Source organism: Copadichromis virginalis, linkage group LG2 (genome assembly GCF_057382275.1).
Source record: "Copadichromis virginalis isolate Kocher_CV1m ecotype Utaka linkage group LG2, C_Virginalis_male_GT1.1, whole genome shotgun sequence".
Taxonomy (NCBI): domain Eukaryota; kingdom Metazoa; phylum Chordata; class Actinopteri; order Cichliformes; family Cichlidae; genus Copadichromis; species Copadichromis virginalis.
The window spans coordinates 14,355,809-14,382,241 of NC_140619.1; the positions used below are offsets into that span (position 1 = coordinate 14,355,809).

Genomic DNA, 26,433 nt, shown 5'->3' on the forward strand with positions numbered 1-26,433 from the left:
ACACGTTAACGAGCTAACTGCGCTAACACACTAGTTCCCACCAATGTAATTGAGCATTGCGTGGCACATCCAACATACGGTTTTACTTTAGTCCATGATGCGCTTACCTTCAGGGTCATACGTCACATGAAAACCAAAATAGTTCCAAACGCCAGATCTGAATGAGGGTGGGGGAGGTTCAATTTGCCATGTTGCAAGGAGAGCTTAACTTCTGTCTCGCTAGCTTGCCCTGCGTTCAGTGAATCTGCGTTCGACTACTCCGCCTAGGCTGCACTGTCGAGCGCAGATCCACTGAGCACTCAACACAGACAGCATCATCAGAAGGAAAGTTGAAAGTTGAACACTCCAGCTGGCTGGAGTGTTCACACACACACACATCTTCAACCTTTCCCTCTCTCTGTCTGTAGTCCCAGCCTGCTTCAAAATGGCCACCATCGTCCCTGTACCCAAATCCTCCACCATCTCCTCATTGAACGACTGGCGACCTGTAGCCCTGACCCCCATCGTAAGCAAATGCTTCGAGAAGCTGGTCAGGGACTTCATCTGCTCTGCACTACCCGACTCACTGGACCCTCTACAGTTTGCATACCGCCACAACAGGTCCACTGATGATGCCATAGCCCTGACACTACATACTGCCCTGTCACACCTGGAGAAGAGAGACACGTATGTGAGAATGCTGTTTGTAGATTACAGCTCAGCATTCAATACCATCGTTCCCTCGAAGCTGGACAGGAAACTGCAGGATCTAGGACTGAGCAGCTCCCTCTGCAGCTGGATCCTTAGCTTCCTGTCTGACAGACGCCAGGTGGTCAGACTGGGCAGCATCACCTCATCCCCCATCACACTGAACACTGGTGCTCCACAGGGGTGTGTACTGAGCCCTCTCCTGTACTCACTCTACACCTACGACTGCACAGCCACTAACAGCTCCAACATCATTGTGAAGTTTGCGGACGACACTACAGTGGTGGGTCTAATCACCAACGGTGATGAGACGGCTTACAGGGAGGAGGTCAGCGCCCTGACCCACTGGTGTCAAGACAACCATCTCACCCTCAACGTCGCAAAGACAAAGGAGTTGATAGTGGACTTCCGGAGGTGCAGAGAAGTACACACCCCCATCACCATCAACGGCGCTGCTGTGGAGAGAGTGAGCAGCTTCCGGTTCCTTGGTGTACATCTGGCTGAAGATCTTACGTGGTCAGTACACATAAACAAAACAGTGAAGAAGGCGCAGCAGCACCTCTTCTTTCTCAGGAGACTGAAAAGATTCGGCATGAGCCCCCGCATCCTCAGGACCTTCTATCACTGTGCCATTGAGAGCATCCTCACTGGATGCATCACCACCTGGTATGGCAACAGCACCGCCTACAACTGCAAAGCTCTCCAGAGAGTAGTGCGGTGCTCTGAACGGATAATTGGAGGTGAGCTTCCCTCCCTCCAAGACATCTACAGGAAGCGGTGCCTGAGGAAAGCGGGGAGGATCATCAAGGACTCCAGTCACCCCAGCCATAAACTGTTCAGACTGCTTCCATCAGGAAGGAGGTTCTGCAGCATCCGGTCCCGTACCAGCAGACTGAGAGACAGCTTTTTCCATCAGGCCATCAGACTGCTGAACACTTCATAGACACCTCAGCTTCACTACTGGAACTTCAACATTATGCACTCCACACTGTATATAAATGCCACTTGTTTTGCACATATTCAACTCTGTATATTTTATTATTATTTTTTTTTTTTTACTATTTAATTTGTAAAAATGTGTGTATACACACACACACACACACACACACACACACACACACACACACACACGAAAATATTTAGTATACACATCCAGAAATGCATACACTATTATATATTGTACATATATTTATTAGTTTCAGGTTGGCCATTCTTGTATTTTGCTCGTTTGTGTTGTTGTGTTTGCACATCTCTGTTGCTTGTGGGGCTCGCACACAAGAATTTCACTCGCATGTGCTGTGCCAGTGTGCCTGCACATGTGATGTGACAATAAAAGTGATTTGATTTGATTTTGATTTGATAAAATAAATTTAAAAAAATTTTATTGTTCGATACATATGCGTACCGAACCGAAAGCACTGTATCGAACGGTTCAATATTGATACGAGTATCGTTGCACCCCTACTATCTATGGGTCTAGTAAAACAGGTTTTAATATTTTAATGAGACACTGGGTCCCAATCCTGCCACCTTTCTTCTAAACAATGAAGATTTAAGTCTCTTTGCTCTTCGGCACATCACATCTGCTGAGTCTGGACGTACCACACTGTGCTTCAGTTTAGTTTAGGAGGTTTGGACTTGTGTATTGAGACGCACCTGCACTACAAACACACACAATAGTTTGTGTTCCTGGAGGTTTGAGGCAGTGACACACAGTGTTGGGAGTAACGGAATACATGTACCGCCGTTACGTATTTAAAATACAAAATACGAGTAACTGTATTCCGTTACAGTTACCATTTAAAAAGGTGGTATTCAGAATACAGTTACTTTGTTGAAATAAATGGATTACACTGCGGTACTTTCCTGTTTCATTTTGTCGCGGGTCAGGACTGTTTGGGTTTTGTTTGACAGCTACGTGCTGTTGTTCCAGGCGGCAGCGTTACGGTTGCCATGGTTACAGGGCGACGCTCTCTCTCTCTCTGCGACTGTGTGTTTCCTGGGTGAGAGAGCGCCTTTTTGTTGTTGTTGTTGTGCTAAGCTAATAGGCAGAATGCTACAAGCATAGCTCTAAAGAATGTAGCATCATGGGCAGTGTCTGTGAGCGCGAGGAGGGAGAAAAAGGGGAGTGGAAAGGTACAAGTTGTCATCGAGGAAAAACGGGAGCTGGAAGCATGTAAATATAATAATAACCACTTCAGCCAAGAAGAGAGCCTGACGAGCCCAGTTGTAAGTAAGCTATTAAGACTCGACTGTACACCGTGTTCATGTTTTCCTCCGAAAACAATAAGTTCCGTTGGAGCAGCCTTTCGACACCTCTCTCTGTGTCTCGCAAGAAAAGGTGACCCACACAACAAAGTAAAGCTATTTTTCGGCTACGAGCTGACACGGACCCCGCCGTATTAGTCAGAGGTCCCTTTACTACAGTTCGGAGTCGCGGACCTTCAGTAATAGTAATAAATCACACAGCAATAGTACATTCACGTTGTTGTAAAAAGCATGATAATATATTAAGTAATCCAAAGTATTCAGAATACGTTACTGTCATTGAGTAACGTAACGGAATACGTTACAGAATACATTTTGGGGCATGTATTCTGTATTCTGTAATGGAATACATTTTAAAAGTAACCTTCCCAACACTGGTGACACAACAGGAGGAGATGTGCTTGGGTGGAGTCATCTGAGTGCACAGCTGACTCCACCCATCCTGTGGTGTCTTATGTGATTCTCTGAGTGCTGTAGGACATTAACCAGCACAAATGTTTTTAAACATGCCGACTCGACTCGATTTCTAATCCTGAGCGTTGTGGCGGTATCTCACCAGCAGTTAGGTAGGTTCAGTGTGATGCTGCCGCCGATGTGCTCTCCAAAGCACATGTATCCTATGGTTCCCAGGCTGATGTAGAGGAAGGTGACGATGCCCATGCCCAAATAGAGAACCTGGGTGAACCTCTGTGGCCTCTGCATCTTGTTCTCCAGGGGCAGAACCTGCAGAGAGAAACGCTGTTAGCGGGACATTTCAGTGACACGTGAAGGCTCAGTGGTGTCTGCTCACACTGATGCCCTGAAAGCTCGCCTTCGCCAGGAAGCTTTGCTTTTTTATAAACCAGATTTAACTGAATTAAATGGAGCTTTTGGAAAATGTAGCTTATCAGCCAGGCTTCATCATTATAAAGACAAGCTTCTCTGCATGGACAGGAAAAAGGCCAACTCTGAAACACACGTGTCTGCAGGGCAGATGTTAGCGAGAGTCATACGATGCTTTGAAAAATGTCAAAATGAGGCAAATGTTCTTAAATAAACATCAATAAAGTGAAATAATAACATATCAATAATGTATCTGTAATGAGTAATTGTGACATTAACACTGGGTTACACACCGTGTGTGCTTCAATGGTCACCGGTGAGCGGCGGTGGACTTTAAACGCTCTGAAATCGGACGACTGATTTTGACTCACGTTGTGCTTCATACTGTGAATACCTTCCAGCTCTGAGCGTACACAAGAGTGGGTGCAAATCTGGCACTTTAAAAAAAAAAAAAAAATTATATATATATATATATATATATATATATATATATATATATATATATATATATATATATATATAATTTTTTTTTTTTTGGCCTTTTTCTGTCTTCGACAGATACAGAGAAGACTGACCGGAAAGCGGAGGGAAACATGCGGCAAAGGGCCGCGGGTTGGACTCGAACCCGAGCCGGCCGCTCTCAGTCATGCGGCATATGGTCGCCTGCTCATCCAAATATGGCACTTTTTAATTCAAATATGACAGTATTAGAAAATGACTGTGAAGGAGTCACAGCATGAAGGTGAGCCTGGCCTATGTAGCTAACAGGAGACCTTTCATATGTTGACACGAGCCCTCAAAGTTTACCCAGAATGCACTTTATTACTCTGACAGGTGACTCACACTGACACTCGCAGCTGCACAGATTCCAGATCTGTGACACGTGATATCTGCTGCACTGATGAAGACACGATTTTAAAAAATGATTAAAAAGCACCGTCTCTTTGTGCTATATGGGCCTGTAAATCTGAAAATATTTATAGTGATGTCAAAGTTTGTATACCTGCATTAATTGCACAGTCAACAGTCTTATCACATCTGAGCTTTTATCTTTTATCTTTTAATGTATCGTTTTAAAAACTTGGAACTGCAGTGAACTGTGTTCGATCATCTTGAAATATTGCTTTGAATTGTTTAGGTGAACACGGGGATTTTGACAGTAAAATCATTCACAGACTTTACATTCCACACTGTGTTATTAAAAATGGTCAGTGGGACGTGCTGGTGTAATCCCCCTCTTTCTGGACCCCTGCTGCTCTCCTATCTCCAGCCCACCCCCACAGCAGCGTGATGCATGATGCCTCATTTGCATAAAGAAATCCAACGGTAATGCAGGGGGAGATAACAGTGCCGTTTATAATCCACGTAATCGAGGCACACAGGTGTTTCACATTGATACAGTCATAAAGTTTTCGGCAGCACATGCGTGCATGTGTTACCATCAGCCACTCACTCACCACTCCAATGCCTTCGAAGGCAAAGATGGCCGTTCCGAAGAAGAGAGGGTAGTCTTTAGCTCTGCCAACTTTTGGGAGGTCAGTGGGGTTTGAGATGTTCTGTAGAGAAACAAAACAAAATAGATCCACAGCCAGTTAGAGCTGTTCTTCAACTAATCGCATCCTCGCTACTCTTAACATGATTAGCCGAGAAAAAGCTGCACAATGAAAATGAACTGCTGCAGACTTAAAAATTACAGATGGAGTGAGGTGTTAAATGTTATCTGCACGACAGCCCTGTTCTTCACAACAATACAAATAAGAGAGCATCCGCTCAAAGAGCTCCACGCAAGCAGCTCGGCCAGCTGTGTCAGACACATGCCATTATCTTTTGGCTCTTATTTTGAAAATTCAAACTCTGGTCTGGGACATGAATGATTCTTTCTCTACTGCGAGATGGAGGGTCACCTAAGCACTAAATGTACTACCTGTGCATGATTTATTATAAAGCATGTGTCTGTGTGCAGGTATCTGCAGAGGAGCACCGAGTTAACCTTCTGTCTGCAAACTTTGACTGGATGATGCATTTCATTAAAAAAGGTCAGCAGGATGAGCCCGAACCCTGAAAACTATCTGAAGTGATTAAAAAAAGTACATTATTATTATTATCATCATCATCATCATCCTGGTGTTCAAATCAGAGCTCATGCCGAGAGGAAAAAGTCCCACCGAGCAGCAGAAGATCCAGATTGTTTTCAAAGCTGCTAGTGGCCTTTATGCTCTGCTTATCCCCAAATGTGCTGCTCAGATGATCCATCAGCCACAGTCATCTCACAGGCTGCACGCACAACCTTCTCCACCACGCGCTGCTGCAGGGAGCTCTTACTTATCCAGGTAACAAACAAGCTTCTGCTCAATGTCACAACTTAATGAGACCACAGAGGGTGAAAAACGAGGCTACAACCTTGACTGAAGGCAATCGAATCAGAGAGAAACCTGCGGCTCACCGTGAGTGAGTAGTAGTAGATCAGGAACAAACTAGCCGTCATGGCCACATTGGCCCCCAGAGAGAACGGGGCCAGGCACTTCAGGTTGCGGATAAAGACCAGCAGGATGATGGCAGGCAGGAAGCAGAGCATGTATAGGCGGGAGTCAAAGCTCGGGACCAGGACCTGGGTCTGGTTGGTGTAGTTCGTCTGGCAGCTGATGGTGGTGGCGTTGGCAGCTTCTACCACCTGGTGAAGGCAGGTCAGATAAAGAGAGGATGATGCTCATTCTGCTGAAAAGGTCTTAAACACCAAAGGAGTGATTACAACCCAGGACTGGATAGAGATCGTCTGCAGGCTCAAACCAATCAGAGCTAGAGCTCGGGCAGTGTGTGCAGGTTTTCTGAGACATAAAAATCATACGAAATTCTCTCTGTGGAAATAAATAACAGAGCAAATATCATGTGTCTTTCAAAGTAAGAGCATGGGGCTTGTCCACCTGGAAATGGAATGTGTTGTGTTCTCCGAAGGTTGAAAACTGTGGATATTTCAGATCTGTGTTTGTGTTTGTGTCATGTTTCTGCTCAGCTCTTCAACACACGGCTCTGTATTTACTGAGCCGAGTCAGTCTGAATCTCTGAGTAAAATCACCGCCCACCAGATGTTTGACTGCTGCTTCAGCAAAAATGAGCGGACACAAAATACATGCAGGCAGGCGGCACCCCCTAGTGGCTAAAAACTGAACTACACAAACTGAGCCTGTCTTGATCGCCATCATTTCCATCACCTCACACACTCCCTGCTGAAATAAGTGATCGTCTGATTTTCCTCCATATCAGTGTGTTTCATGGTATTCTATTCTCTCAGTAAAGACAAAACCACAGGAGTATGAACCGAACATAATTAAATATTTACTCATGCAAACATCCATAAAATTATTAGATCATGTGTTTACTCTACAGTCAGTCTGTCTGCACTTTCTTTAAACTGAGGCAGGTGGCTGAAGCTCAGCGTGCCTCCTCACGCTTGGCCTGATAGGACAGATTACTTCTGGAGAACATTTTCAGGTTTTCCATGAGTGCAAAACTTTGCAAAAATTTGTTGTAACATGGCACAGCCTTCTGGGTGGCTGACCTGCATGCAGGGGTTTGATCTGGAGTTATTACAGCTTTCCATTTTTTTATTTGAATGTATCTTTAAATCTTTCATTTTCACTTTAGTTTAGCTTCTAGGATACTTTTAAAGTTTCACTTTTAGTTTTTATAACTTTCAGAGTCAGTCTTGTTTTTTTTTTATGAAGAAATGATCCGTACTGATTTATGAAGTTCAGATCAGTTAAACAAAACGAAAACATCTGTGAGGTCACTGAGGTCACACTGGCTGCAGCTCTGTGGTTATCAGCCCAATAAACACCACAGGTGAAAATCACATGGTACAAAAACACCTCACTCTGTAACGCTGACAGGGACAATTAAACTGTGTCTGTGAGTGCATCTGTGAGTTTGTGAATGTCGGTGTGTCTGTCGGTGAGTCTGTGAGTGCATCTGATTATGTGAGTGTGTTGACCTGCTTGACGTTGTCACTGAGGAAGACGAAGTAGACACAGCAGAAGCCCAGCTGTGTGATGATGAGGAACAGGTTGACGGTCCGCCTGGGCGAGACGATGAAACAGTTAAAACACAGAACAGGACGACGTCTCTCTGATCACATCTTTAATTCTTTGAGGTTCACAGGTCTGAAAGAATTTCCTTTCCTTTAAAAAATTTACGTTTTTTGTTATTTGTTTTTTTCTTATGCCTGTGGGACTAAATCTGACATCTTTACATGTTTTACATATTAAAATTAATTTGTTTTCTTGACGTGTCTAAAGAAACACCGAGCAGAACAGGTGAGCGTGTTTCTTACTTTCCCCACTGTGAATGTCGCCTCAGCCACGGCACGTTTTCCATCCCGTACTGCACAGCCTCGCCGTAGGTCAGAGATGGTCGGTTCATCCTGCGGGGGGGGGGGGGGGGGGGGGGGGGGTGTCGTCAGTCAGTTTCAGCTGACATGAAGCCAAATAACCAAACTGAAAATAACCAGCACAGAAAAGTCGCCCTCTGCTGGACATAAAGGTATCCAGGTTTAAAGTACTGGCTTCAAGCCTGGACAAGCCATGTCCATCTTTAATATACAGTTTATAAGTTCACTGCAGTAAACACCGCCTGAACACAAGCTTAAGCTCCAAAGCTTGTGTGAACAAAGCAGTTCATCTGGTGTCCAGCAGAGGCAGCAGTGAGCCAGCTCCCACATGTTTACAGACCGACACAGACACTGGTTTAGTCTCTATAGATGATTTATAACTCAGCTGCTTAAATCGCATTGAGGCTTAAAGCTTGCACGATCAGGAGCGTGGCCTCTCTGACTGACAGGTGGATGGTGACACAGGCAGCTGTAGCTGCTAGCTGTCTGCTAGTGTCACCAGAACTGGACTTCTGGACGTGTTTGTGCTGTTGGAGGCTTTTGGAGCATTTTAATGACATCATTTGACCCATAACATGGCTTCTGCGAGGTTACTGTAGTAACAGAGCAGCTCACAGATACCCTGACTTTGGGACATTTCAGGAGCCCAGAAGCACACGAAATGAGCTAAAAAATGATAAAGCCTGCAGAAACCCTCTGAAGTAAAAACAGATAAACGTTATATATGAAGAGTTAAAAACAATAAAATCCTTAGTAAGGCTTGAACACAGGTGCACATGCCCAACGAGTTGACAAAGAAATAAGAAAATGAAGTTTAGTTTTAACCCTTATTGGGTAACTGCGGTTCTTCCATATCTATGACAGAATCAGAGAAGTGACGACTGACTCGGCAAAAATTAAACCTCTAAAAACAGGAAGGGCCGCAACCACTTCTGTGTCTCCTCAGCTGATGCGTGACGGTGCAGAGGTGTCCGTTCACACTCGCGATCTCCTTGATCCTTTTAATCCCAGCTAATGGATCGCCGTGTGAACTGGGCAAAGGGCGGGCGAGGGGTGGATGGGCAGGTTCACAGTCACAGGTAGTACACTAATTAAAGTCTAATAGTGACTGCACTAATCTGCTGAGCTGCCACGTGTCACCAGCTGTAAAACAGATAAGCCCCGGTACTCTGGGTTTTCGGCCACATGGCTTCACTTATGTAATCCCACTAAAACTGAACCGATGTGGCGATCGCCACGGAGAGGTGGGGCTGATCACAGGTCACGGTGACAGTGTTTGGTAATGTCTGTGACAGCTGATGAGCCTCAAGCAGGAACAACAGCAAACACAACGAAGCCGCTGCAGAGCAAACATGCAAGGACGAGTGTGGTTTTAGTGCAAAGGAGATTAAAATGAGCTGCTGCAAAGGCATGAAGGACTCAGTTCAAACAGAAAGACTCAAAGCAACGAGGACTCGAGCACAGCTTACAGAAACCCAGCCTGACCTCTACAGTTAGTTAAAAATAATAAAATAAAACGTGCAGCTCAGAGACATCGTAAAACAGACAGGATTCATCATCAGCACTGGATTCACTGGATCTGTGCATCAACATACAGCTGATTTCTCAGCAGAGCCACAGACTCAGACCATTTTGTTCTCATGATACAAGCGTCACATGACACCGGCCCACAAACCCAGTTTAATTTGCTCTTGTGCCTCATGCTACCTCATCTATAAATGAGGTATCTCCAAAAAAAACCTTTCAAAATAAAAGCTGAAATGTGTGTTTTACTGCATTATTGTGGAAAGTAGAAATCAGTGATTTAGTGATCATTAAAATCTGTTCAGAATCAATTAGGATTCATCTCTTAAGTCTTGACACACTGCCGGTCACACATTAGCTGCTGCAAACATCAGGTGAGTGCGTCAATCGGGCTGGTAGTTATTTTACAGTCTGCTGCTTCCAGGCGTGTGTGCAGTGAAAGAAAAACAGCATTTTCCTGACATTTTACATCTCATTTGAACAAAGAGCAAAGAGCCGCTCTGCTCCAACGTAAAGTTATACCGAAGTGACGCACTTATCCTCTCAGCCACGTCCAAACACCGGGACCTTACAGTCTTCCTGCTGAGCCTCCAGCTACTTGCGACCGTGGCTCAGGGGGTTGGGAATCGCATCTGTCACCGGTAGAGCAGGGCGATATGGCCAAAAATATTTATCACGATATATATTTGAAAATTTGCGATAACGATATAACCGACGATATAATTGATGCGAGACAAAATACAACTCCACTACATTACTAGCGCAAAAAGACAACCTTCCATTTATTTTCACTTAAACAAGAAGCTGGTTTTTATGTACATTAAAGCTTTATAAAAATGTAACAGTGCAAATGCAAATTCCTTGCTGAAAGTTTAACCAAAAGGCATTTCCAGTAGAAATGGGCTGACATATCCTGAGCATAACCATGTATAATATCCACTGAAGTTAAAAAGAGGTGCTTTGCAACATTAAACTGCAGTGTGCAGTATGTATTTTTCGGACCATAAGGTGCACAGGATTATAAGGCACATTAAGCGAAACAAAGCAGTCAGATAAATCAAACTTTATTAAACTCATTCTTCTTGCTTCCTCCACTTCTGTACCATTGATTCATTAATGTTGAATTCTCTGGCAGCTGCTCTATTCCCATGTTGTTGCAGTATATTAATGACTAACCTCGTATTGTGGATGGATTATCTCAGTTGTTCTCCTGACTGAAGTTTGGTCCGTTTACAGCATCCTGCCATGCGATTGCATTTGTCTCTAACCATCAGGAACCTTAACGTTAACTTTTATAAGTGGAAAAGTGTTAGTGTTCGTCCTCCAGCTTCACTGTTTATGTTATGCTAACATAGCTGTGTCGCTAGCGATCACGTAGCACATCATTATATAGCAGCTAGCCCAACTTCAGTAACCCTACAAACGTCACTGCTGTTTAGTTTCCTGTCTTCGTTTATGTTGGAAGTGATAGCAGAGCTGTACGTTTGATTTTTTTCAGAAATCTCTCAGTCAGAACATGCAATATCATGCTTAGGTAACTAGCGAGCTAACTTCCGCTAGCTTCCTGCTAACTTCTAACTCCGTTAAATGTAATAACTTTTGTTTTCATGGATGCCTGGAAGTTAAACTTTATAGTTACACCTGGTAAAGCTGCAATGCTGATCGTTTTATTAAAGATGAAAGAATTTAGACAGTTTTTAACTCTAAGTGATGCTGCAGTGTTGTTTGACCTGAATATACGGAGTTTAGGACCCAGATTACTCCCAGATTTAAGAGCATCTTAGTCCGACAAATACGACAATAACAACGGCCGCTTGCATGTTCTGCAAAAAAATGTGCTTTGTTGTGTATCTGATGGACAAACACCAAACCAGTTCCACATCACGGAAGTTGCACCATTTTTACAAACCAATTCTGGTTCATCAGGGCTTTGGAGCGTGATGTCACGGGGGTGGGCGTGGAAAGGATTTTGGCCCGATCCGCCATTTTGGGGGTCTAAGTAAGAAGCGAAAGCATAGCCATGGTTCGTACTTGCTGTGCGGTCGGCTGCAATGTTCGATCTTACGACCGGCACGGGAATAAGTTTGGATTGTCTTTTTATGCTTTCCCAACCTGGAAGCAACATGAAGGAGCTCATGTATCGGATATTACCAAACGAAGGCGTCTAGCCTGGATAGCAGCCGTGAGACGAGCTGATATCAAGTTCTGTTACGTCTCCAGATATCAGTTGGTGTGCTCAAGACATTTTCATTCCGGTAAGTTCTAAATATGCTCACATCACACTTTATAGCTGAATAATATCATCGTTGGTGGTCTCAGAAGTTATAGAAATTGCGATCAAACATAGAATGGAGTGACTTGATTGGTTGATGTAAAGACAATAAATGAAATGAGACAGGAAGGACACAAATTGGCGTTAATAATTTACCCGATTATCAATGTGTTAACTTGCATGTACTTTACAATTATGGGCATATAATATGATAACGATATTTTAGCAGTTAAATGATAAATGTGTAACATTAATTATGGTGGGGGGTGAAAAATGGCTATTTCACTCGGTGCACTCCAGCTGACTTACTTTGACGACGTACTCAGAGTTTGGCGGCTTGAAAATAGCCAAATCTTGCACCCAGCCATTTGTAAATTGGATGTGCGCCTCCAGTGACTTGTAATTACGAAACTGGTTCGCTGTGTAAGCGCTTACTCCACAAACAAGATACGTGAAGATATCGGGGTAGGACAGTGGCGGTAAGTCGTCTGGGTCTTTACTCCACTGCCGTATTTCAAATGGGTCCAGATTTGCGATGCACTCTATTTTTTTTCAAGTACCGCTGCTTCGCCTCTGGACGCAATCGGTCTCTATACCGTCCGTTTGCTTTTGAGCTGCTTTTAAGCATGTTTCTTGTCGTCGTTCCAACACAGTGTGTTTTGATTCGTAGACCCCGAAAATGGAGCTGCGCTCCCACAATGCATTGCGGCGTGACGTCAACTCCAAAGCCCTTCTGTTTCACTCAACAATCGGCCATGTGCGTATGAAAACAAAGGCACTGCGCGTTTTACTCCCATTCTATCGCGATATTTCATTTTCCTATCGTTGCCTAACATTATACCGGTATTACCGTGAACGGTATAATATGGCCCAGCCCTAGTCACCGGTTCGATCCCTGGGCTCTCTGTCCTGGTCGTTGTGTCCTTGGGCAAGACACTTTACCCTACTTGCCTACTGGTGTTGGCCAGAGGGGCCGATGGCGCGATATGGCAGCCTCGCTTCTGTCAGTCTGCCCCAGGGCAGCTGTGGCTACAACTGTAGCTGCCTCCACCAGTGTGTGAATGTGAGAGTGAATGAATAGTGGTATTGTAAAGCGCTTTGGGTGCCTTAAAAAGCGCTATATAAATCCAATCCATTATTATTATTATTATTATTATTATTATTATTATTACTTTGAGAAACATTTAAAAAAAAAAAAAAAAGAAGCTTTTATTCTGTGTATTATGTGTTCCCATCCGATCCCTGTATCGAGTGTTTGCGTTAGATGAAGAACAGGAGTGAGCTTTTATCTGAATGTGTGTGGGCTGAGGCTGTGTGGATTACGGAGGACGACGGGATGTGAGGAAATCAAACCAGATGATTGTGTTTTTGAGGGCTGAAGAGCGAGAATCGAGATACTCACTTTGCACTGAGGTGGTGGGAACACATCACCAGCAGCTTCATGCAGTGAACCGCGATGATGCCCATGACCAGAAGACTGATGGGTCCGAGCTGCACACAAACACAGACCGAGTTTGTGTGGCGTTTAAAGGCTCAGACTAATTCTGTGTCATGTGACCTTTGCAGGTATGCTTACCACCAGCCCTGCATTCTTGACAGCCAGAGGCAGACCCAGCAGGCCTGTACCAATATTCCCTTTGAGCAGGTGGATCAGAGTCTGGAAAAAACTGCAGCATGAAAAATGAAGTTAGAATCAGACCAGCCAGATCTGCACGTCCTGCATTGGTGTTACGTTCTAAGTCTAGGTGTGTCCTGAACGCAACAAAAATTTGCCCACCACACTCCACCCAAAACAAGAACCCAAACAATAGTATCTTTTAAAATGCTAAGCAGCCATTTATTTGCTTCAGCAGTGAGCAGTGCCAAAAATAACAAACAAAACTCCCTAATGGTCCCTACGCTTTCCTACACAAAATGAAAAACCAAACAAAAGACAATTCACTTACCTAACTCGCTACATGAAAAACAGGAGAAAACTTAATCAACAAAAATGGCGTCTCACGCCTACTAGGCTGCTGCAGTGAACAATATATACAAGGTGGAAAAAAAAAATACTCAATTGCTACTTTACAAATCTATTTACAGCTATATACAAAACTAAGATACCAACACCACAGTGATCACAACCCATGACAAACTGAAACACAGGGCTTAAATACATAGAGGGAGCAATCAGGGAATGGACAACAGGAGGGAAACACAGCTGGGGCAAATCAGAACTGACGAGACAAGGAAGCGTAAACTGAACACACTGAGATAAGACAGACCTTCAAAGTACCACAGGAAACACATAACAGTCACGCCTAACACAAAACACTGACAACATTGGATCGTAACAATTGGACAGTCCGAAGGCATTTTACTCACGAGGTCCCCGCCTGTCCTCCTATCCTCTCGTAGTTGCGTTGGGGTCTGGACGGTCCTGGAGGAGACGGACACAGAGCGTCCAGCTCAGACGGATTTTGGTCGGACAACAAAGCTGAGACGAGAGGCAAAGAGACAAAGACGAAAACCATGTGTTTGACATCACGTGACCCTCTGATGTGTTTACCGCCCTGTCTTATGTCAGTCAGCAGTGTGTAAGCAAGCTTTCCTGCACCGTCACCTTTCACAGTGATGTGACTCCGGTTATATACACACACAGGTGTCATCCACCTCGTCATGTGACCTGACACCTACACTCTCAGTGACAAACTACAGGACCTGAAAGACTTGAAGTTGGAGAAGAAACCCTTCAGATCTGGCCGTGCATGAGGCTCGCTGCACATGACTATAAACACGGTGATAACTGAAGATCACCTGACTGCAATAAGCAGGAAGTCCTGAAGGCACACATTAGGCTCAGTGCTGTGTTTAATAATGTGGCGCTTTAGTACTTGTTCATGACTCTTATTATCCCTTCATGATAAAAACTGGAAGTACTTCCACGTGAGAGCAGAACAGCAGGAAGCTGTGAACTGAGCTGAGACACAGCGCTATAAAACTAACAGTTATAAAAGCGTCTTTAAAGATCTGAGAGCATCGTAACTACGTTCAGAGGAACCCGAGCCTTGCACTCATGAACCTGTCACCAAACACTTCTTATCTTTGCTCTTTATTTGATCTCAGACTAGCAGGTAAACTAAAAATAGCCTCAAAGGGAGGTTTTCAATTATAAATGAAAGTGGACATTATATCACCCCACCCCCACTGTATCTGCAGTCCACACATACATGCTTATTAATGCTAAGCGCACACACATAAAACTCTATTACTCACACAACACACACACAAGCCCGTTCAGCTATCTTAGTGAGGACCTTCATTAACATAATGCTTTCCCTAGCCCCTTACCCTAACCATCAAAAATGAATGCCTAACCTAATTGTAACCCTGACACTAAAACCACATTTTGAGCCTCAAACAGGCCTTCAAACTTGTGAGGACCGGTGAGTGTGTCCTCACAAGTGACTGTTGGTTCTCACAATTATAGCAGAATGAAGATTTCGGTCCTCACAAAGATAGCTAGACAGGAACACAAACGCACACACGCTGCAGCAGCTGCATGTGTTTAAAGTCTTTAGAAAGTAAAACCCACTTTGTGCTGCTACACTGAGGAACCATCTCTGACTTGTCTAAGAGCTCAGAACGACTGACGGCAGCACATCAGCGATCAACAGACACCAAACAGACAGGCGGTCACTGCCATCACACTCAAGGATTAAAACAAACTGTAGAGCAACCCACTTTCTTCAGCCTTAAACACAACCTTTAATCTGAAAATACTGATGGGAAGAAAAAAAGCTTGATTCTTTGAATTAACTAATAACTGATGACCAATCAAAATTAACATTGAAGAACATGAAGAACTACTCAGCAATGCAGAGACTGAATCAGACTCTGACGCGTTCCTTTACTGATGATGATAAAGTGACCCTCTCCGACCTCAGCTGACCTTTCAGCTTTTTAAAGGAGGCAAGTTTGATTTTTGGAGGTAAACATTGTACATGTCGTCGCAGCGCATCATCTGCCTCCATCTCCTCCTATCCTTCCTTCCTCCTCTGTCACACCACCCCTCTGCATGTCTTCTTGTTCTCCTCCTGCTTGGCAACTCCATCTTCATCCTCCACCCTCACTCCTCTGCACATGCTCAGACCATCTCACCCTCTCTGACTCTGAGCTGCCTCTCTGATGGACTCGTTTCCGCTGTGTTGCTTTAATCTTTGTACCAGAGGCACAGTTACACTCGTGCCTTCCCGTGCTCCCTCCCTACATGCTAAATAACATGAACGAGTGTAACAATGAAACCACGACATAAGCAACATCAAACTTCAGCCAACAATCTTGTACTCCACATCTACAAACTGAACATGCTCGCTCACAGATCTATGTCGTGACCGCTCATAACGAGCACGTCGTGTCTGGCCATGACCTCCCACCAAACCAGACGCGAGCCGGCCAACAGACGGATTCTGTAGATGAAGTGAAAGCTGCTTTGATGATTCACCGTCTACCTGCCAGCTGGGATTACACATAATCCCTGTGTGACTGTGGCCCCGGCTCACGTTCGTGCGCCGTATCATTTTTAACCATCGTCCTGACTTTACTACCTTCGCCTCGGCCGTCTACGTCGCTGGACGCCATCATGCTAGGTGGGAAGGTTTGGCAGACAGCCGGGCGTCGTCTCTCCCAGCCTCACGGATCCTAATGCAGTGAGATCAGGGAGTCCAGCGTGGACGCCTGTCCACTGCAAACAGATAAGAGATAAGAAGAGAATGAGATCTGGCAGCAGCAAAACAAAAACAGAGTCAGAAACTGAGCATGCTCACAGGCTGCTGCACGAGTCCCTGAACTGGACCTCTGCACCGTGTTTGCGCTGCTGGAGCCTTCTTAATGACATTATATGACCAATAACACAGCTGCTGTGAGGTTAATCATGCTTACATTAAACAGACTTCATGACCTCCTTCGTACTCGCACAAGGTTTCAAACACACGCTTCGTTGTTTGTGTCTGATGGCTTTCGGAAGAAAAGCCGAAAGAGGTTTTTAGGGGACAATTCTGAGGCTTGACTTCTCCTGGCACTTCCTCTTCAGAGGAGCGTGTTTCCCAGCAGCGGTTCACCAAGCGTGGCCAAAGTGTCGTCATCAGGAGCGACTCAGCATTTTTTTGTTAGTTTTTTTTTTTTTTTTTTTTTTTACAGCGAGTCATGACACGAGAGGCCTGAACAGCACAGCGCATAGTTTCTGCACTTAAAACAGCATCAGCAGCTCAATGTGGGCTTTTATTTCACTATGTAACAGAAAGGTTCAGTCCTGCAGCATTGCTTCTCGCCTTTGTGCTCCCACACAGCTGCTTTATATTCCAGGCTTCACCCGCAGAACAAAGCAATCAGTTATTAAATATCCCATTTCGAAGGTGCTCATCTTCAAGTACCTTCATAACTGAACTCTCTGGCCTAAAAGCAGTCAGCGTGACATTCAGCTGTTGTTGGGTGATATTTGTAACACTGTGCATACAGCTGATTCAAAGCCTCCTCGGCCGGCTGAGCTGACAAATGAGCGTGTTTTTATTTCACACCAATAATCAAGTTGGAAAGTATATAAATTAAAATGTCGCCCAGGTGAGCAGGAAGTGATTTACCTGAGCAGGAAACACTGCTGAGTTATAAAGATTCATTCAGCCATTCTCAGAAACTACGATTAGACGTTACTGATCGAGCTCGTCCTGATGCTTAGGTGTGTCCCGATGCTCTCTCTCTTACACTCTGGTTTAATCTAATGGCCAATGATCATCATCAGCGTGTGTTTGTCAGGTAAATGTGACACGGAGCCTGCTGCTGTGGAACACTGTGTACATTGATGGCTGAGCAACATGAAAATGAGCTCGTTATCTCACGTGTTTATCTCATCTGCAGAGAAGAAGCCTTTATATATTTACCTACAAACAAGAGGAGGTTTAAAGTGCACCTGTGCAGATGTTGACCCCAGCTGCTCTTCAGAAACCGCGCCAGCCGAGTTGGCGTATTTGTCATGTTTATTTACTTTCTGGTATTTTCTTTTTCTTCTGTTTTCGTCCTCTGGGCCTCGCGTTAAAACAGATATGAGCTGCTGTGTGTTTTACTGTGCAGGTAAACCGTGACAGCCCCAGCCCGAGCCCCCCGGTGCTTTAACGGCAGTCAGCGCGATAATCGCATCATTTTAAACTGTCAACGGACACAGACCCGGCGGGCATTCCCGCCATAAACACAATAAACGAGCCCACGGTCCCGCAAAACCGGCTGTGGACGGAGGGTTAGCTGTTAGCCATAGTTAGCTGTGTGCTGCGGTGCCATTTTCGGAGTAAACAACGAGCCGCGGCAGCAGCGGCCAGCCTTACCTCGCAGACACCGCGCGGACTCGGTCCTCCTGGCCTCGTTATCAGCTCTCAGTCCGCCGCAGGCCGCTTTATTTTCGTATCGTGCTCATGGTGGCGAAGCAGCACAGATTGAAGGCAAAGCGGGACTGTGCTCTGTCGGGCTCGACTCTCCAACAGACAGCCAGCGGTGTGGTCACATGACATTGTCGAGAGGGACGGTCGTGGCATTCGACGTGATCCCGTTGCCATAGATACGGATTATAATGTCGTGGCGGTTGGTAAACCATTTTATTTTATTTTATTTTATTATTTATTGGTTTAATCTTTTTTCTCAGTTTTCTGTTACCATTTGCGCAGTCCTGTATGTTCACTTCTACACAATAAAATAAATAAATAAGCCACCCAGCACATCAGCTGTTCTCCTTGTTACCATCTGGCAGACGTTACAGGAGTCTGTCTGCTCGGACTACAAGACTTAAAAACAGTTTGACCACCAAGCCATACGACACCTCAACCACAACACTTAAACACACACAACACAGTCCACGGGACGCACTCAGAAGCTACCCTGCAGCTTCACAAGTACTCTGTTTAATCTGCACTGGTCACTCCACTTTATTGTTGATATTCATATTTAAAAAGTCTATTTATTATTTTATTATTTTATTTTATTATATTTTCTTCTACTGTACCGTGCTGCTGAGTGACTGCTGCTCGTCAAACACATTTCATTGCAATGTTGACCCTGTGCTAACGTGCATATGACAAATAAAACTGAAACTGAACTGAAATGAATAAAATCACGAGTTTTACGTGAGCTTATCGAAAGGAATACGATTACGTAGACTAAAACGCTCTGTTCTCATATTCTCAAATCTGCTTTCGGATTCATTGGGCTTTTATTTTGGAAACTCGTTTAAGGATTTAGGTTCGCTTGCTGTGTGCACCGGGGTAGCTAGGACAAGGTAAAGACTATCTCTGAATCGAGGAGCTTTCACAGTCTTACTACGTTATGATTGCAGACTTCTCCAACTCTCTGTAAATGGTACTCATGGCCTCTGATCAATCAGTGGTTGTTAGTCATTGGTCACGACAGTTTGCATATTAATCATCAACTTTTTGGGATTACAATAATGCAGTTTGTTTTTAATTTTTTTTTAATTATTATTAAACTTGTTCAGCTTACTCAACCAACCTATTTAGCCAAGTGAAACTAAAAGTGTACCGTTCATGTTAAAATAAAAATATTTTTGATTAAAGGGTTATTTTATGTATATTAGATATAAACATTGTGAAAACGGTCTTGAAAATCTTGAAAATCTGGTATTCTTAACCCGGATATCCGGTATTTGTTGTGCTAACTGCAGCTAGCTTGCGGCTAAACAGCGGTCCCATCCTGGGAGTATTTGGAGCCGTGTAGTTACGTGGAGGCAAAAGTCTACATCGGTCTGTTCGCCGGGTTAGGACACGTCACTTCAGACATGACTGTAAGGTTTTAGGGGAGATTTATGCAGTTTTGTCGGCGTGAAGTTTAACGTTAGTCCGTAGCTGCTTTCTAAATGTCCGTGCACAGGGTACAGGAGTGTTCTTGTTCTGAAGTAGCTTTAAACCATAACCGGGGGCTCTTGCAGCTGCTCTGCTCGGCTTACTTTGTTGTGAATGTGGTACATGTTTTAGGAAATGAGGTGTGGGGTTCACTTTAACCGGACTTTGATGTGTGTCTGGCAGAAGCACGAGTTTGAGGTGGCCATGACGTGTGAGGGATGCTCAGGAGCTGTTACCAGGATCCTGAACAAGATGGGAGGTGAGGCTGATCGTTCAGTTTTATTTATACAGAGTCCTCTCATAGCAGCAGTTAGTTTATACTGGAGTGGAGAGACTCCAGTATAAACGGAGCAATCATACACTTGGCATGTGAGGCTCATGCAGACGGTTATGGTTTTCACCTGACTCTCTGCAATTATTATTGGATTGGGTAATTATCTACATTTTTCCTGGAGCTTTGTAGAAAGTTAAAGCATTTGGAGGATCACCGCCTCACAGTGTTAGCTCTGCTGTCACAGGAGCGATGAGGAGATTAAAGTATTGAGCAGAGTTAGGGCTGCTCGATTATGGCAAAAATGATAATCACGATTATTTTCACTGAAATTGAGATCTTGATTATTTGACGATATTTATTTAACCCTTTAAGACCTACTATAGAACCAAGTCCGCCAGAGCTTATATTATATTTTTACATGCTGTAGTGCCATTTGTGGGAGCATTTCAAGTTGCTATACATCAATACAACTGTTATAGCCCATATTTTAATAATATGTATGCATTAAGTCAGTAATTAATTACATTAATTACATTAGTAATTACATTAATTGCAAAAAAGTGCAATAAACTACAAAAAAATTGAAAATGGTTTTTTTTTACATATATTGGGGAAATTTAAGAGGCTTATTCCTCAAAACGTTAAATACAAAAAAGTTGCAAAAAATAGTTTACAACAACAGGAAATTTATTTTGAGTGTCTTCATAGTTTTATTTTGGAGATACAGCAATTTTTATATACTGCAGGAAAAACAAAAAACAATCCTATGATGCAAATTTGCAAAGAAAACAGCAGGTGCATCAAAATAAACTATTTCCAGCAGTGCAATTCGAGTTCTAAGCATCCCAGAAACTATTCAGAAAAGTCAAACATGACTTATAAAAACACCAGTATAGGCTTTTAAGGCCTACAAGTAAAAAACTACATTTTCCGCGAAAAATGACGTCACTTCCGGTGTCTGTCAGGAAATGGCGGACATGCGATAGTTCGTGTTGACGTCTTTTTCAGTGTGGGAAGTGTTACGAACAGCTGATCGGATCGGCAAAGCCTGTTTCTGGAATATTATGATTTTGTTCTTGCAAGCGCTTTTTATGCAATTTTTGCAAAGCTTTATGTGGAAGGAAACCGTGACCGAGGACAAGCTGATGGCACAAGATGTAAGTACAACTCCTCTGGTTTCATATGCAAAACAAATTATTGCGCTAGCTTACGCGGTTCCAGTTCTACGGGGATTTAAAGGGTTAACAATAACAATGTATTGAATAATGACTTTAAAAAATAATATAAAATAGTGTGCAAATACTGATAACAGTGCAAATGTTTGCAATATAAAAAATAAATGAAAAATGTAAACCTCTATGTTTAGTGAACTTTGCAGTGTTGCTCTGTGGTGCAGCTATGACACCGTAGCAAAGTTTACACACTATGTCTACTTGATCCACGTCTGACTCCGCGAACCCATAATGTTTCCACAGCACTGAAGTTTTTTTTTTTTTTTTACCTCTCTTTTCAACCAACTGCAGTCACTCTCCTCTCCAAATAACTTCTGCTGAGCTTTCCGAGCTTTCCTCGGGTCCTCTTAACTCATTCACGGCTGGCAGTGAAACACAACAAGACTTGCACCACATTTTTGTCTCACTGCGCAATCCCTTACGTGCGCAAACCCTGCACCTCCTTGCAGGTCTACTTTTACTGCTGGTGGGCTTCAGTTCAACTTACGTTGAATGAGTTAATTAGGGGTGGGTTTTTATAATCGATTTATCGATTAAAATCGATTCTGGCTTGGATAACGTAAAATCGATTCATTAAAATCCTGAATCAATTTTTTAATATAAATTTATTTTGCCCGAAATGCCAGAATCTCAGGTGAGAGATCACAAAATTTCAACAACCACCAAACAGCTAAGACAGTAAATGAGAGCAGGAACACGGATTCTGCACAAAGACGTAAACACACAGCGCGGACCCGCGGATCAGAATCAGTGAGATGTTGCCTTTCTCAGCTGACGGTTGGGGCTGAAAGCCGACAGCTCGCTGATTCTGATCCGCGGGTCCGCGCTGTGTGTTTATGCCCTTTTTGCGCTTATCATAAAGCTGTTAGTTTTATAGTTTATACTGACCGAACCAGCAGCAAAAGAAGATCCAAACTACGCTTCACATAAACATCGTCATGAATTCCCTCTTACTTTTGCTGTTTTGCTTCCACCACCCCATATGGAAAAGATATATATATATATATATATAAATCTTATAAAGTTTTTATCTGTCTTTTATGAAACTTGTATGAAAAGCATACAAGAGTGAAAACACATATAAGATCCCTTTAAAAAATTATATAATGAAACTTGTATGTTTTGTATACTTACTAAAAAAATATATGAAAGTAATGAGAAAGTGGCGACTTTCATGAGTAAATCATGTAAGCCTTATATGATTTATATATGATTTACGCATGAAAGTGGCCACTTTCTGCCGTTGTTTACAGCGCTGTCGGCCAACGGTTTTTTTTTTTTTTTTTCGTTTTAAATACTTCTGAAAAGAAAACCTAATTTCTGCTGTTCAATACTGAACAAATTTAAACTTTTTAAAATTATGCAAAATGCAAAACGCTTAGCCGTGTCTGTAATAAAACCGCTGTAACTTCAGAGGTAATGTTCATATGTTGATTAATGGTTTTCTTTCGTTTTTGATGTACTGCAGAATATTTGTATAAAATCCCAGGCCAGGAAAACCTTCATGTTTTTCTGTGTTTTATCTTCAGCTACTTTGACACAAAGGCATCTGCTGTGATGCTCACACCTTTGGTAAAGTCTTGGAGTGTCAGCTTCCTTTATATAGGTACAAAAATATGTAAATGTACTGATCTGAATTATAATATTTCTGACTGTCAACATTTCACAGATTCAAATCGAATTGAATTGAATTGAATCGATTCTAGAAATCAGTGATGATACCCAGCCCTACTCTTAATTGTTGTGATAGGTGTTCGAAATGCAGAGAGGTGCGCTCGATTTGCCACACGGGGCAGCGCGAGAGTAAAGCACGAGGGAGGGGCTAATAATCGGCTCAGTCTTTTTTTTTTTTTTTTTTTTTTCTAAATGACATCAGAAACAGCAGTATGCGACATTACGTGATGGCAGAGCTTCAGTTCATCCTTTGTCTTTTTTTTTTTTTTTTTAAATAAATAGGACAGGGGGAATGAATGAGAGAAAGAGGGGGAGAGAAAGAAAGAAAACCAAAGGGGAGAAGAGACGGTGAGAGGGGGGGGAAGAGAGAGAGAAAAAAAAAGAACTCCTGGGTCACCTGTATGGAGAAAAAAAAAAACAAACAAAAAAACAAACAGAGGAGACAGCAAACAACAAAGAGCAACATAATAATAGAGAAAACAAAGCACCATCACAATAAACTAGCTAGTCATAGATATCAATATTTACTAAATAATAAACGATATTGTGCAGCACGCAAGATAGACAGCGCACAGTGTGCTTTGAGGCAGCAGCCAAGAAAGCTTTAGTCCGCGTCTGTGAATACCCATGTGTGCATACCTGTGTGGATCAGCATGCTTGCATTCCAAAGGTTTCTCCATGTAATGATCTGCTAGGGAGTGTGGGGGGGCCACAGCCCCGTCCTCCAGGGTGTGAAGCGGGTATGGAGGAGATCAAAACTCCAGACATCCAGAGGCCCCCAGAACACAAGAGACCATGGAAGACCAACAGAGGGGCAGCCGCGCCACTGTTCCAGTAAGAGCTGAGGAGAGTCCCAGATGAGGGCTCGCCCAGCAGCCGCGGAGCAGAAGTCAGGGGGAGTTGCAGTGACGCGCCCGTGAGCTCCGCCGGCCCCCAGCTGCGCCTGAGTGACCGAGCCCCAGGCCGAGAGGCCGGGGGCACCCCACCTCCAAAGGGGCCCGAGCGAGCCCCAGGCCCCGACAAGCGGCCGCCAAGGAGTGAGCCGGTGTGCACCCGGACGCCCACCCCCAGACACAAAGAACCACCAACACACCGACACCTGAGGGAGTCCGCCACCGGCAGGGGAAGTGGTGGTGGGTGGAGATGGGCCTCCAAACCTTGGAGGGCCTGAGATGTCCCCAGAGAGGTGGCGTCTGATACCCAACCTGACATATAGACACAGACATACAGGCACACACAGACACAAACATCCATTCCCACCCTCATGCTCTCATATGCACTCACTCCACACTCAACCAACGTGGAGACAGACATAAAGAGACGCTGTACACACAATCACACTCCCCAAGCGTACTCTACAAACCGGGTCTAGGTACCCTTGCCCCTGGAGGGGGGAATTGCACCCAGACCCAGGTGGTGTTACCCTTTTCCCTGCGGTGGGGAGAGGCAGACCACCCCGACTCCGCAGCAGCAGGGAGGCCCCACACCCCAGACCGCAGTCGGACGGCCAACTCCTCCTACTAGCCCTCCCGCTCCAGCAGGCCGCAGAGAATGGGGGTGGGAGAAGACTCCAAACCTCCCTCCACCCGCTCATTGTAGTGTTGATGCATATGTGTTCTAAGGTGCAATTAAAACCCAGGAGGGCATGGAGCATGGAGCCAGAATCGATTTTTAATGATCATTGAAAGCCCAGATCGTAATCGTGATTAAAATTCGATTAATTGAGCAGCCCTAAGCAGAGTCAGGGATATGCTGGGGGGGGTAGATGTGAAGGGAACGTTCAGGGTCACCTGGTCCAGCCCTAACTATATGCTATGAAAGTTTGAAGCCTAATCTTAAAGGTAGAGAGTTTGTGTGTCTCCTGAATCCAAACTGGGAGCAGCTCAGCTACGTGCAGTGATGACATTTAACTCTTTTCCCCAAAAGCAGCCCTTTTTGTGCTGACCCGAGCAGTTTTCCTTACTGCATGTGCCCATCAGAAGTTAGTGAAGGTGGTCTCAGCCTGTGCAGCAACCATTGCAAAAACCAGAAGCATGTTTTGTCCTGTCTGTTACAGAGGATCCAGTTCCTCACGTTCGGCCCACAGGTCCCCTGATGCTGCTGTTTTCCTTTTAGCCTCGTGTGACTCAATGATCCAAGTATCACTTCTGTTTTTACAGCACGTCCTCCCATCAGTGGAAATGCTGACTGTTTTAGGGAGGCAGAGACATCATGTGATTTTGTTTTTATGTTCCTGTTCCCAGATGTGAAGTTTGAAATTGACCTGCCGAAGAAGCTGGTTTGGATCGAGTCTGACAAAGACGTGGATGTTCTGATGACGGCGCTGCAAAAGTCCGGAAAGGAGGTCAAATACAACGGCACGAAGTGAAGGACCTGCACCAGGTGACCCGGAGCGTTTATAGTCCTCGTGTTTTCTGTAGATTGATGTTTATGACGGCCATAAAGTTCCTGTAAATCTGCAGCTTCGTGCTGAGTTTACTGCATGCAGGAACATATCAGGGACACTATCTTCTTCCAGCAGCTCACAGAAACGTTAACAGGAGAGCGCGCTCCATCGGCTGACTTTAACCTTTGTGCACATTTAGAGGATGTTTATCTTCTGCTTGTCTCAGATCCCCCAACACTTCATTCAGAGTCACATCACAATTAATAGAGTTACACTTTTATTTTTTCATATTTTTTTTAATGCAAATGTCTTTTTTTGTCTTGCTTTAGGAAATAATTCTTGCTGCTGCAAACTGAAGATTTAAGATGAAATTCAAGTTAAAGTCTGAGACCCTCAGTGAGTCTGCACCCCCTCCCATCCAGCTGTCACGCACAAACACCCCCCCCCCACACACACACACACACACACACACCCCCACACACACACACGCACACACTTGATGCAGACAGGAAGTGTGCCTCCTCTGACCTCCTGAGTTACAACATCGTCCTCACACAAACCTGCCGAGCGTAATCATCTCCAAACCTTTACCTTCAGGCTGTAAATGAAAAAAGGAAAAAGCAGCATCTTAGATTTAGTTTCAGCTATGTGATGATGACGATGATGATGACAATAATGATGACGATGATGATGATGACTCCATTTCCTGGGGTGTAAATGATGAAACCTGTTGGCTGTGTTTGCTGAACCTGTTTTATTAAATTTGTTGATTTTATTCATAAAAAGACCATTTGAAGCTTTGCTGTGTGAGGATATTTGGAGCTCTGCACCATGTGGGGGTGAGGGTGGGACCACCTGCTGCACCTCCCCTCTGCTCTTCGACACTACAGTCTATTCTCTGCTGTTTTCATGGTTTTTAGGAATGTAAGGAGCTCTCCTCCTCGCCCGCTGTCTCCATAATGCTCAAATGTCTCAATGCTGGAGAAAATAAATCATTTCTGTCTTCAGTACGTCAGACTTTATTTCCACT

The 26,433-nt window shown here is 44.1% G+C and overlaps 2 protein-coding genes across 4 annotated transcripts in view; one reads left to right on the forward strand and one right to left on the reverse strand.

Moving 5' to 3' along the window:
- Positions 1–18,547, reverse strand: part of slc36a1 (solute carrier family 36 member 1) — a 40,811-nt gene extending 22,264 nt beyond the window's left edge. Inside the window, exons 1-10 of one of the 2 annotated variants that reach the window (XM_085471788.1) lie at positions 18,314–18,547; positions 16,547–16,683; positions 14,325–14,379; positions 13,534–13,624; positions 13,360–13,448; positions 8,105–8,194; positions 7,766–7,850; positions 6,221–6,448; positions 5,235–5,333; positions 3,512–3,678 (exon numbers count right to left, since the gene is read on the reverse strand). In XM_085471788.1, coding sequence (XP_085327914.1) covers positions 3,512–3,678; positions 5,235–5,333; positions 6,221–6,448; positions 7,766–7,850; positions 8,105–8,194; positions 13,360–13,448; positions 13,534–13,624; positions 14,325–14,379; positions 16,547–16,583 — 941 coding nt within the window. In that variant the 5' untranslated portion in view covers positions 16,584–16,683; positions 18,314–18,547. Of the gene's footprint in view, positions 1–3,511; positions 3,679–5,234; positions 5,334–6,220; positions 6,449–7,765; positions 7,851–8,104; positions 8,195–13,359; positions 13,449–13,533; positions 13,625–14,324; positions 14,437–16,546; positions 16,684–18,313 lie in introns of both variants that reach the window. The other variant, XM_085471780.1, reaches the window with a different exon arrangement.
- Positions 18,548–19,319: 772 nt separating this feature from the next.
- On the forward strand, positions 19,320–26,413 carry atox1 (antioxidant 1 copper chaperone). Of its 2 annotated transcripts, none has more exons than XM_085471832.1 (4): positions 19,320–19,337; positions 20,021–20,096; positions 25,261–25,399; positions 25,733–26,413. In XM_085471832.1, the coding sequence occupies exons 1-3, from the start codon at positions 19,335–19,337 to the stop codon at positions 25,383–25,385; spliced, it is 204 nt and encodes a 67-aa protein (XP_085327958.1). In that variant the 5' UTR covers positions 19,320–19,334; the 3' UTR covers positions 25,386–25,399; positions 25,733–26,413. The 2 variants fall into 2 exon arrangements, with proteins under 2 accessions (XP_085327958.1, XP_085327950.1); XM_085471824.1 differs by lacking the exon at positions 19,320–19,337 and adding an exon at positions 19,622–19,779.
- Positions 26,414–26,433: the final 20 nt, after the last annotated feature.

What these genes read in the sequence shown, in the direction of transcription:
- atox1 (XM_085471824.1), top strand. An exon ending in GATCCTGAACAAGATGGGAG is followed by an intron (nt 20,097 to 25,260) that starts GTGAGGCTGATC and finishes TCCTGTTCCCAG; the next exon opens with ATGTGAAGTTTGAAATTGAC.